A 12,142-nucleotide genomic window follows, 5' to 3' on the forward strand; every position below is an offset into this window, starting at 1 on the left:
GTTTTGAAAAATTCTCCATTGTACCGATTTCTGAGATGCAGTAATACTGATGATGTATATTTTTAAACTTTGAATTTTGTACATACATGTTTTTCTTATTCATATATGCAAACTGTAACCGGGCTTTTGCCTGTAGTTTGTATAATAAATAAATAAAATAAATGGTTTCAGAATCAATAATTTCAGGATCAATGTAAGAAATAATTTCATTATCGATGAAAGAAACAATTTCAAAATCAATAAAACTGAAATTATATCCCGTTTTAACGAATATCGTTATAGTGAAAAAAAATCTCGTTTTAATGAACACTTTTCTAATCCCCCAGATAAGTTTACATGGTTCATAACGAAATTTCATTGTAACGAGGGGATTTCCCCGATATCTCTTGGAGTTCGTTATAACGAGATTCGACTGTACTTGGAAAAAAAAAAAATTGTTTTTTTAGATAAAAACTGCAAAATCTTTTATCGGAAGTTTTTTTTTTTTTTTTTTTTTTTTTTTTGCGAATAAATGCGAAATTTCCGATTTCAAAACTTTTTAATTTGCGAAATTTACGCATCCCTACTCTCATCGGCAATTTCATTTTCCGGCCTTGGCACCGAAAACAAGGAGATTGGCATCAGTTTTCGTCGCCAAGGTCGTTTCCTGCTCTTGCGGCAACCCCGATGATGACGGAGAGGAGAAACCAGAACTTTCTCGATTTTTCCGCGAGGCTTTAAATACACGGCGGAAACAGCTGATGGGCATCAATACAATCTCGCTCGTGCATCAACTGTTAGCTATTTGACTGTCTAGCATTGACTGCGCTTATTCAGCCGCAATTCCTGAGTATTTTGGACATTGTGAAAGCTGTTTGAATTCACATTTCGTGTTTGAATCAACCGGATTTTTGCGCTCATTCAAACGATAAGGACTTTGAATGGCACCGAAATCACCGGCGATCGGCATCGACCTCGGGACGACTTACTCCTGCGTCGGGGTTTTCCAGCACGGGCACGTCGAGATCATAGCCAATGACCAGGGCAACAGGACGACCCCGAGTTACGTCGCCTTCACCGACACCGAAAGGCTCATCGGCGACGCGGCGAAGGCTCAAGTTGCCCTCAATCCCGAGAATACGGTCTTCGACGCAAAGCGACTGATCGGGAGGAAATTCGACGACCCGAAGATCCAGGCCGATATGAAGCACTGGCCGTTCAAGGTGGTCAGCGAGATCGGCAAACCCAAGATCAGCGTCGACTACAAGGGCGAGAGAAAGCTCTTCAATCCCGAGGAGATCAGCGCCATGGTGTTGATCAAGATGAAGGAGACCGCCGAGATGTACCTCGGCCAGAAAGTTACCGATGCTGTCGTCACGGTTCCGGCTTATTTCAATGACTCTCAGAGGCAGGCCACGAAAGATGCGGGAAGAATAGCTGGACTGAATGTGTTGAGGATCATCAATGAACCCACAGCAGCGGCCCTTGCTTACGGACTTGACAAGAACCTGAAAGGTGAGAAGAACGTCTTGATCTTTGACCTCGGCGGTGGCACTTTCGACGTTTCTATCCTGACCATAGACGAGGGTTCTCTGTTTGAAGTCAGAGCCACATCTGGGGACACACATCTCGGTGGCGAGGACTTCGATAACAGGATGGTGAATCACTTCATCGAAGAATTCAAGAGGAAACACAAGAAAGACCTGCGACTGAATCCCAGGGCCCTGCGAAGACTGCGCACTGCATGCGAGAGGGCCAAGAGAACGCTCTCGAGCAGCACCGAAGCGAGCATCGAAATAGACGCTCTATTCGAAGGAATCGACTTCTACTCCAAGATCACTAGGGCAAGGTTCGAAGAACTGTGCATGGACTTGTTCAGAAGTACCCTCGAACCAGTCGAGAAAGCCCTGAAAGACGCCAAGATGGATAAGAGCAGCATTCACGACGTGGTACTTGTCGGGGGATCGACGAGGATCCCGAAGATACAGAAGCTGCTCAAGGACTTCTTCAACGGCAAAGAACTGTGCATGTCCATCAATCCGGACGAGGCAGTGGCGTACGGTGCCGCAGTTCAGGCTGCCGTGCTGACCGGTGACACCAGCGACAACATTAAGGACGTTCTGCTCGTTGACGTCGCACCTCTGTCCCTGGGCATAGAAACTGCCGGTGGCGTGATGACGAAGATCATCGAAAGAAATTCCAGGATCCCATGCAAGACGTCGCAGGTATTCACGACCTATTCCGACAACCAACCGGGTGTCGACATCCAAGTATACGAAGGTGAAAGAGCAATGACGAAAGACAACCATCTCCTGGGCAGGTTCCAGCTGTCTGGTATCCCACCGGCTCCTAGGGGTGTCCCCCAGATCGAGGTCACATTCGATCTGGACGCCAACGGCATCCTTCAGGTCTCGGCCATGGAAAAGGGGACGGGCAGGTCCCAGAGCATCCGGATCACCAACGACAAGGGACGCCTGTCCAAGGAAGAGATCGAACGCATGTTGTCCGAAGCCAAAGAGTACGAGAAAGAGGACCAACAGCAGAGGGAGAAGATAGCATCTAGAAATGCCCTGGAGAGCTACGTCTATTCCGTCAAGCAGGCCGCCGAATCTGCCCCCGAGGACCGGCTGTCGGCTTCGGACAAGGCCAAAGTCAAGGAGTGCTGCGACTCGGCCGTAACGTGGATGGACAACAACACGTTGGCCGAGAAAGACGAGATCGAGCACAAGATGAAAGAGGTCCAGTCCGAGCTCTCGCCCTACATGACGAAGATCCACCAGGCGGCTGGAGCCGGTGCCAATGCTTCCACTGGCAGCGCAGGCCGTGCCGGTGCCGGACCTACCGTCGAAGAAGTGGACTAAATGGAATGATGGCGAACTTGTGATTCGTGACTGTGATAGATATTCGTGTGTGAGTGAATCGACATGAACAAAGTGTATATATATATGGACAGTAGAAACTGATCACTACAGTTCCTGGCTCATTAATATCGTGCAACATCAAATATTTTTGTATATTTACTGTACATGTTTGTTTATATGATAGTGTTAATTGTAAATTATTCAATTTTAAATTCATTAAATGTAGAGTATTCAGTATATATCTCCTTATTTATTTTTTGAATTAACAAATGCTGCAAATTTTGAAGAATTTTGATAAATGCTTCATGGCATTCAAATTTCATAAATAAGTAAATGTACAATAGAGCAGCACACTATAAATTTGTTTTGAAAGTGACGAAACCCAATGTTCACGTCATAAGGAAAATTACAAATAGCTAGAAGATTATATGCACTTGAGAAAATGCCAAAAAATATGCACTAAAATATTGTGAAAAAAATCGCCTAAAATTTAACTCTTCAATTTAAAAATTACGAAATATGGACCAAAAATGAGAAAGCATGCATAAACAAAAAATCGCCATGCAAAAAAAAGGGGCAGTTGCGTATTTTATGAAGCTGCTCAGTGACGAAATGCCAGTAACAGAAGCATTTCGACGTTATTTCTAAAAATGACACTCTTAATACAGTCAAACCTCGTTAGTGCGTCACCCCGTTAACACGTCGCTCTGCTTACCGGGTCACTTTTTAAAAGTCCCAATTGTCCTCGGGCAGGAATTGCGACAGCTATGGTTTCACTAACACTCCGTTTAACGAGTCACTCCGCTTACTAAGTCATATTTTTGCTCTCCCAAGAGTGACTCATTAACGAGGTTTGACGGTATTTCTAGAAATAGTCTTACAATAAAACTGTTGATATTTGGAGAAAAAAAATGAAAACTAACATTAATTCACACTAAATCCCCCTCCGGGGAAAAAGAACCGATGTTATGAAAATATTATGAGTACAGTGCCGTAACTAGGCTTGGACAACCACGGCACTGCCCCTGGGCCCCGAGCTGAATGGGGGCACCCACAAACATTTACACTTGTTTTGCATAGTAATAATAATTCTTTCAAGAGGAGCCCCCCCCCCCCCCAAGGGAAAGTTCACCCATGGGCGGAGATACGGGGGGGTCATTGCCCTTCCAGCGTCAAAGGTGAAGTTGACTGATCTAATGTATATATGCATATATGAATTGACATCTTCCTCATCGTGCCCCCCACCCCTCCAGAAATAATGACCATGTCCCTCCAGACTTCCAAGTCTATTTCCGCCTATGAGTTCACCCCGGGCCCAGGGCAGTCTTCATGCATCATGGGCAATTCCGGGGCAAGTGATTTTTTTGAGGCCCTACCTGGAAAATTCTCGAAAAATTCAACTACATCTCGTTTTTCTTAGGGCCCTTCCTCTCTTGGGAGATGCGTTAAGACGGCACTGCCCACGACGGGACCCACACGAAAGCACACTAAGACCCTGTATGAGCGCAATATTTATTTTAAAATAGAAAAAGTTATTGAGCTTGAATTAACACTTTCAAGAATATGCACTTATTCGGAAAATTCTTTGATTTCATGCCAAAAAACGCCAAATATGCAAATGCATATGCGGAGATGCATTTGCATATAATCCGCGGGCTCTACTAATATCCATGAAAGATTAATGTAAAGTTATAATGCAGTACTGTATGTACTGGGAAGTATGATAAAAATCCATTCATATTATATGAATAGATTTTGTCATATTCAAATAATTTTTCAATTCATAAAAAACCCATTAGACATTTAAAACAAACTCCATTATTTAGTAACTAAATGCTACATTCATTCGAAATTTCGGACTGCCAACGCTAAAATAATTAAAAAGTGGATTCATTCGATAATTTGGGTATTGATAAAATTTCAATAGGGGGTCATTCAAGTATTACGTCATCATCGATGGGGGGGGGGGTTCCGATTTGCTGACTTTTGATGACAAGCGGGGAGGGGGGGGGTTGTGTAATGCTTACGTCATCGACAACCCTTTATGAAAATATGAGTTAGGATGCAGAGGGGGAGAGGGGGTCAGCGTTTTGCTGACTTTTGCTGATAACTGGAGAAGGGGGTCAAAAATGGCTAAAAATTTGCTTACGTAATACTTGAACGACCCCTAGATGGTAGCACAATATCTACTGCACTGCATAGATAATGTGGACGCATTCAGGTATGTTTACCAACCGTCCTCCTTTTTGGTATCATTCGGAGCGTCCTCTAACGCTTCGGAAAATTAGTCCTCTTGTCCTCCTTTTCAGGTTTCTAGAACCATTTTTTTAGGGGAATTGATTTTCTTTTTGTCAATCTGAAACATATATGTGTCTTCAAAGGTCAAAGATGTCATAGTAACCATGACCCAACGTAGGTCCGTAGCCAAAAATTTCGTTCGCTGTCGTCATCCTACTTCCCCTTTCCGACTGGTCGAAAATTCTTTAAAAAAAAAAAATTAACCAATGAAACCGGAACATTAAATAAGCTTGGCAACTGTAATGGAAATACGTGCACACAGGGCCGAAACTAGAAGGGGCAATTGCCCCAGGCGGCAAAATTTAGAGGGCGGCAGTTTCAGGTGGAAACAAAGAACACTGTTACAAAATTGCCGAATTTCAGAGTTGTCGGAGCGGCAAAATGATGTTTCCCCTGGAGCCTGGATCATGTTTTCCCCGGGCAGATAAAATCCTAATTACGGCCCTGCGTGAACACGCATTTGCAAATTTTGACCTTTTTCATATCACAAATGTATAAAATTTGCGGAGTCACCACACAGACCCACAGCTTCGGAATAAACATTTATTTTGACGACCCAAACATAATGATTATCTGGGTTAATGAAAAAGTAAGACAGGCATAGAAATTTTCGAACCTCACGCTTTTGTGTGCAGTGACTCTCTGCTCTGCTGTTTTCCAGACGGTCGTCTCCAGTACCCGGGATCACGTGACACACTTGAGGTCGTTGACCCGACTCTTGGGGGGTCGTCTGCGTGACACACCACACACTCCCTCCCCAGTGATCACGAGTAATAAGAGGTGATCGCGTACTATGAAGTAGCATCAGTGATCATGAGCACTGTAGACGAAGTGGACAGTACGTCCAGAACAAGTAGTTCTGACTGGTTTCACAGCAGAATCAGCTGCGAGTCTGTCAGACGTAACTGCAGTTGGTAGGTTTGGAGATACAGGTACCGGCTCCACCGTCGGATTCACGAGAAATGCCGGTTTAAGCCGATCGACTGACAATGACACTGATTTTCCTCTTATGTCCACGTTGAACACTTTGTCGGTCCGGCTGATCACTCTGTATGGTCCTTCAAATGGCTGTTCCAGAGGACGTTTCACCCTATCAGTTCTCACGAAAACGTGAGAAATAGTTTTTAAATCATGGTGAACAAATGTAGGATGTCCTCCATTCCGTTTGATTGGTCGTGGCTGGAAAGTTTGGACGCGAGTTCTCAGCATTTGTAGAAACTCAGAAGCGTCAGTTGAGTTGGAATTAGCTTGTGCTTGGAAAAACTCACCAGGTAATCGTAAAGTTTCTCCGTACAGTAGTTCTGCAGGTGTGCACCCCAAATCTTGTTTCAGAGAGCACCGAAGACCGAGTAGAACTATAGGTAATGCTTCAGTCCATTTATGGGTTTGGTTGCATTTCAACGCGGCTTTGATAGGGCGATGCCACTCTTCCAACATACCGTTTGCTTGTGGATGGTATCCAGTTGTTCTAACCCGTTTTGCTCCGATGAATTCGGACAGCTCTCGGAATAGCTGCGATTCGAATTGGCGACCTTGATCAATTGTTACTGTCAAAGGTGTGCCGTATCGAGAAATCCAGGTGGAAAGAAAAGCTGTAGCTACCGTGGTTGCTGTGATGTCGCGGATAGGTACCGCTTCTGGCCATCGTGAAAACCGGTCTATCATTGTTAGGCAATAAGAATACCCATCGGAAATGGGCAGTGGGCCAATGATATCCAAATGAATATGTTGAAATCGTTGGGAAGGTTCCACAAACGATTGAAGTGTGGATCTCGTGTGCTTGTGCACTTTGGATCTTTGGCATGGTATGCACACTTTTGTCCATTTAGCACAGTCTTTAGCTAGACATGGCCAAATGAATCGCTTTCTGACCAAATCAATAGTACGTCTTATTCCTGGATGTGAGAGTTTGTGCATATTCCAAAACACATCATATCGAAATTTTTCTGGAATATAAGGTCGAACAGCACCTGTTGATAAATCGCAGTAGAGCGCTTTAGCTGCGTCTGGAAGAAATACTTTCTCCAGTTGCAAAGCTGATTTGCTCTTTAGAAGTTCCTCTAGTTCTTTATCCCCCTCTTGTTGCTCAGCGATGGCAGTAAAATCAAGAGGCCCAGGAACTGAAATTGCTGTTACGCGTGATAAGATATCAGCGGAAATATTTTGCGATCCAGGAATATGGCAAATGTTCGTTGTGAACTGCGATATATAATCTAAATGCCTTAGCTGTCTAGGTGAGCATTTTTCACTTTTTTGTCGAAACGCATAGCACAGTGGTTTATGGTCACTGAAAAGTATAAACTCACGAGCTTCAAGCATATATCTGAAAAATTTTATGGAAGAATATGCGGCAAGAAGTTCTTGATCGTATGCGCTATATCGTGTTTCGGTGGGTGAAAGTTTACGTGAGAAAAAACCTAGCGGTTGAAGACCATTGTCCGTCACCTGGTGCAGTGCACCGCCTATAGCATAGTCGGAAGCATCTACGTGTAGAGCTAATTGGGCAGACGGGGATGGATGTGCCAACAATGCGGCATTAGCTAGTAGCTTTTTGCAATCTTCAAATGCTTTCAAAGTTGATGTAGACCACACAATTTTTGTTTTGTCTTTTCTTTTTTTCGTGGAACCTTTCAATAGATCATGCAGTGGCACTTGTGTCTCAGCTGCATGCGGTAGGAAACGGCGATAAAAATTTATGAGACCTAAAAATTTACGCAATTGCTCAATTGTTTCCGGCTCTAGGGAAAAGGTTTCCGGAGACCTAAATCCAGTTTCTTGACCGTGGAACCATAGGCAAGAATCTTACTGTTGTTAGCGGCGAACAAATGGAAACTTGGATGTAGTGCTGACGAATTTTTCTTAGGCGGTATAACAGAAACTTCACTGCCAGAGTCAACAAGGAAACCATCACCCGTAACTCTGTCAATCACGAAGAGCCTGCTGGATTTGCTGCCCGATTCCATCATACCAGCGATGATGGAAGGTCGCCGTTTTTTTTCTGGAATTTACATGGCTGACGGCAGTAGCGGGCATTCTCACCGAACTTGTTGTGATAGAAGCAGATATCCCGTGCTCGACTTGAACGAGATGTTGAACGCCTAGCTCGCCGCTGTTGGGAGCTATTACGATATCTCCATCTGGAGAGCCGATTCACCGTAGCCGTTAGCTCTGCCACTTGTTTGGTGAGCGTTTTGATGGCTGATGTCGAATCGGTTCGATCTGGAGTAGACTGCATTTGAGATGACGACGATGGCTGGATTCGACACACGTAATTTTAGGTAGTGACTTCAGCCACTTTGTCGGCTAGGACAGCAAGTTGATCTAATGGCTCACTGGAAACCGATAACACTGCTTGAATAGTTTGCGGTAAGCGTTGCATCCACAAGGTGCGCAAGAACTCGCCAGTGACTTTGTTGCCGGAGAGTTCTTTCATCTTTCGCAGCAGTTGACTTGGCTTTTGATCACCCAGCTGTAGCTCGTTCAAAAGTTTCTTGACTTTTTGATGTTCCGTCGCGGCGAACTCCTTTATGAGGCGATCCGACAAGGCTTGATAGCGGTTGATTGCCGGAGGATTTAATATCAGATCCGAGACGAAAGACAAGCATTCTCCCTGCATACTTCGTGTCATCGTTACTGATTCCACTGAGTTGAAAAGCACTGTTGCACTGTTGAATCCATAGTTGGACATTGGATTTCCAAAACGGAGGTAATCGAAGTCCAATCCTCGAAACTTGAGCATTTTCTTCCGCCATCGCTCAGCTCTAACGGGGGAGAGAGAAAAAAAAGAAGAGATGACGAGAGAGAGGAGGAGGTCACACCAGAAGAGAAGAAGAGCAGATGATGATGCGTGGGTGAGAGGGGCCTGTTCTTCAGGGAAGAATCTTGTCGTCGTAACCACAGACATAATGGAGGCTCGGAAAGAAGAAAATTTCCGAAATTGCATGAGATTAAATCTTCAATGAAGATGGACTTTTTATGATGGTTAATGTTCCTAAACGTCGCTGGTCACCACTGCGGAGTCACCACACAGAGCCACAGCTCTTCGGAATAAACATTTATTTTGACGACACATAATGATTATCTGGGTTAATGAAAAAGTAAGACAGGCATAGAAATTTTCGAACCTCACGCTTTTGTGTGCAGTGACTCTCTGCTCTGCTGTTTTCCAGACGGTCGTCTCCAGTACCCGGGATCACGTGACACACTTGAGGTCGTTGACCCGACTCTTGGGGGGTCGTCTGCGTGAGACACCACACTTGCAAATTTTGACCTTTTTCATATCACAAATGTATAAAATTGAAGAATTCCAGAATAAGTGCGCATTTTTGAAGTTTAACGAAATTTCAATCACATTTTTATAATTTTTAGGATGAGTATTGCTTTTTTGAAAATGCACGTGAATAATAAGCAAATTGGCAAGTGTTCGTATTTCACTTAAAAGATAAACAGCATTTAGGGAGAGGATTTTTTTTAGTAAATTATCAAAGATGTTTGTCACCTTTGATGGTAGCCGTTGCTCAAGCCGGATACAGAAAAAAAAAATTACTTATTTCATCCTGGTTAAGATTCAACAAGTGGCCGGTCAAGTATTACGTAAGCAAATTTTTAGCCATTTTTGACCCCCCCCCCCCCCCTCCCTGTCAGCAAAATTTCGTCATCACCTCTGCCCCTCTGAATCCTAACTCATACTATCATAAAGGGTGGTTGATGACGTAAGCATTATCCAAACCCCCCCCTCCCCCCTTGTCATCAAAAGTCAGCAAATCGAAAACCCCCTCCCCCCCTCGATGATGACGTAATACTTAAAATTACGTAAGACACAAAAATCTTCGACAGTTTTTGTTTTTTTTCAAAAAAAGTAAGACGTACCAATTGCTCTGTAAAGAAATTATAACTTGTTACAATGAACAACATTACTATAGGATAACCAACTCACCCTTCATTAGAAACTCCCAAATAAAAAAACGTGTGGAAATAATTTGCATGAGAATTTCTTTTTTGGGGATGAGTATGCACTGAGAATATGGAGAAATGATAAATATGGAAGGAATCGTGCGAAAATATCGCATAAATTCAACCACTTATCAGTTTCTCCCGTACGTTATGAGTGCACTACAGCACACATTATGCCATAAAAATTAAATTAAATGAAAATAAGTGTTATATAGGAATATAAAAAACGTATAAATTATCATCAGCAGTTTAATGTTAGCTTTCCTCACATCTATCAACATTCTTAAACATAAGGGGCCGTTAATTAAAGTCAACTACTAAGACCACAGTGTAGAGAAGGGGATTTCCCCCTTACCCAAAATGCGAGGAAAATGGCCGATGGAGATGGGATAACATGATCAAGAGTTTGTTGTTCTATTCTTTGGTTACACCGACTTCCTCCCGCAGGGCCGTCTTAAGTGCACCATAGGCCCGCACTGGCAAAGTAATTTTTCTGCCGCCTTCTCTCTCACCAAGCTAGAAATACCCTGCTTCAAACTACTGAAAATTGTAACCAGATCTCATTATCACGAGCCTCCTTTTGTACTTGAGGGGGGGCCCTGGTGCCCCGGTGGCCCATGCGTTAACACAGCACTGCCCCTTCCAAAATAAATTACTGGCTTCCACTGAGGTCAAATATTTTTGGTTTTAATTTGGAGGCAGAAAAGAGAAAGATATCTCTGCCCGTGCGGGATCTATTTTTGGTGTCCCCGATGACGTTTCTCAGCTCAACAATTTTTTTTTTTTACCTTCCAACTCGGATTTGGCACCCTTTCCTAGAGACGTGCCCCATGTGGCTGCACAGGTCGCACGGCCTCTGTGGGGCTGAAAGGCAGCCTAAATTCTTATAATTTTTGTTTTTTTCATACTATAAATTCTTTATCGGGGGACCAGTGAAAAAGCTGGCCTCTAAGGCTCCAACCTATCCAAACGACCCTTGCTGCAGGACGGGTGTGATAAATGCATCCAGTCTTCCTGACTAGGACAGTACGCCCTATAGATATTGTGTCTAGGAAGTAACAATTTTAAAGGAATTAAAACTAATTTAATACTCCAAAATACAGGGTGATTATAAAAAAACTATCCCGACATATGGGCCCCTAACTATCATACCATTCACAGAAACTGAATGGAATTTTGGCATAAGGTATTTTGAGGTATGCGCTCAAGAATGATATGGAAAACAACAGTGTCACTCTAACAGTTACGGTTACAGTGAGAAAATTTCGAAAATATCAAATGGCAACACCAAGTTTTTTGTATTGGAATGTGATCTCCATTGTGAAAAACCCTAAATAGCGTTCGAACGGCAACTGTAGCATGAAAATCACCGGAGGTAGATAGGCTAAAAGTGAGGACAACCAATAAGGACAGAGAAGCAGCATGAAATAAAGCATTTTATTGTGTTTCACAAATTTTCCACATGACCTTGTGGAGGACTAATCAGGCCTTGTGGGATCTCAGCCGAAGAAACGGTGTGACGAATGAAACGAACATTAATGCTCTGGTGCACGGCAAAGTCCTTTTTCTTTGCCTAGCTCCGGGGATTTTCGTGCTAAAGGTGCCATTCCAACGCTATTTAGTGTTTTTCAGTATGGAGACCGCATTCCAATACAAAAAACTTGGTGTTGCCATTTGATATTTTCGAAATTTTCTCACTGTAACCGTAACTGTTAGAGTGACACTGTTGTTTTCCATATCATTCTTGAGCGCATACCTCAAAATACCTTATGTCAAAATTTCATTCAGTTTCTGTGAATGGTGTGATAGTTAGGGCCCATATGTCGGGATAGTTTTTTATAATTACCCCGTACTTTAAGGCATTCATTTTTAAAAACATTGTTGGTGCTGCTATCTACTTTCAAAATCAGAAGTGCCTTATATGGTGATGACGAAGCTCAAGTATTCAGCTTTGCTCCTAAAGCCGATTTTTCCTAGGAGTAAAAATTCTACATCGTGTGCAGCGTGAAAATGCTGGTTGGTTAAAAAACGTGAATTTCAGGTTTTTAACC

At 43.3% G+C, this 12,142-nt stretch overlaps 1 protein-coding gene across 1 annotated transcript; it reads left to right on the top strand.

Moving 5' to 3' along the window:
* Positions 1–734: 734 nt before the first annotated feature.
* Positions 735–3,014, top strand: LOC149063750 (major heat shock 70 kDa protein Ba-like). Its single transcript, XM_089255639.1, has one exon. The coding sequence runs from the start codon at positions 921–923 to the stop codon at positions 2,838–2,840; it is 1,920 nt and encodes a 639-aa protein (XP_089111765.1). The 5' UTR covers positions 735–920; the 3' UTR covers positions 2,841–3,014.
* Positions 3,015–12,142: the final 9,128 nt, after the last annotated feature.

This window comes from Pholcus phalangioides, unplaced genomic scaffold (assembly GCF_987345545.1).
Source record: "Pholcus phalangioides strain wild (caught in Gottingen) unplaced genomic scaffold, Ppha-v1.0 ptg000043l_1, whole genome shotgun sequence".
Classification (NCBI taxonomy): Eukaryota; Metazoa; Arthropoda; class Arachnida; order Araneae; family Pholcidae; genus Pholcus; species Pholcus phalangioides.

Coding starts and splice junctions, on each gene's coding strand:
- LOC149063750 (XM_089255639.1), top strand. CDS start 921: ATGGCACCGAAATCACCGGCGATCGGCATCGACCTCGGGACGACTTAC.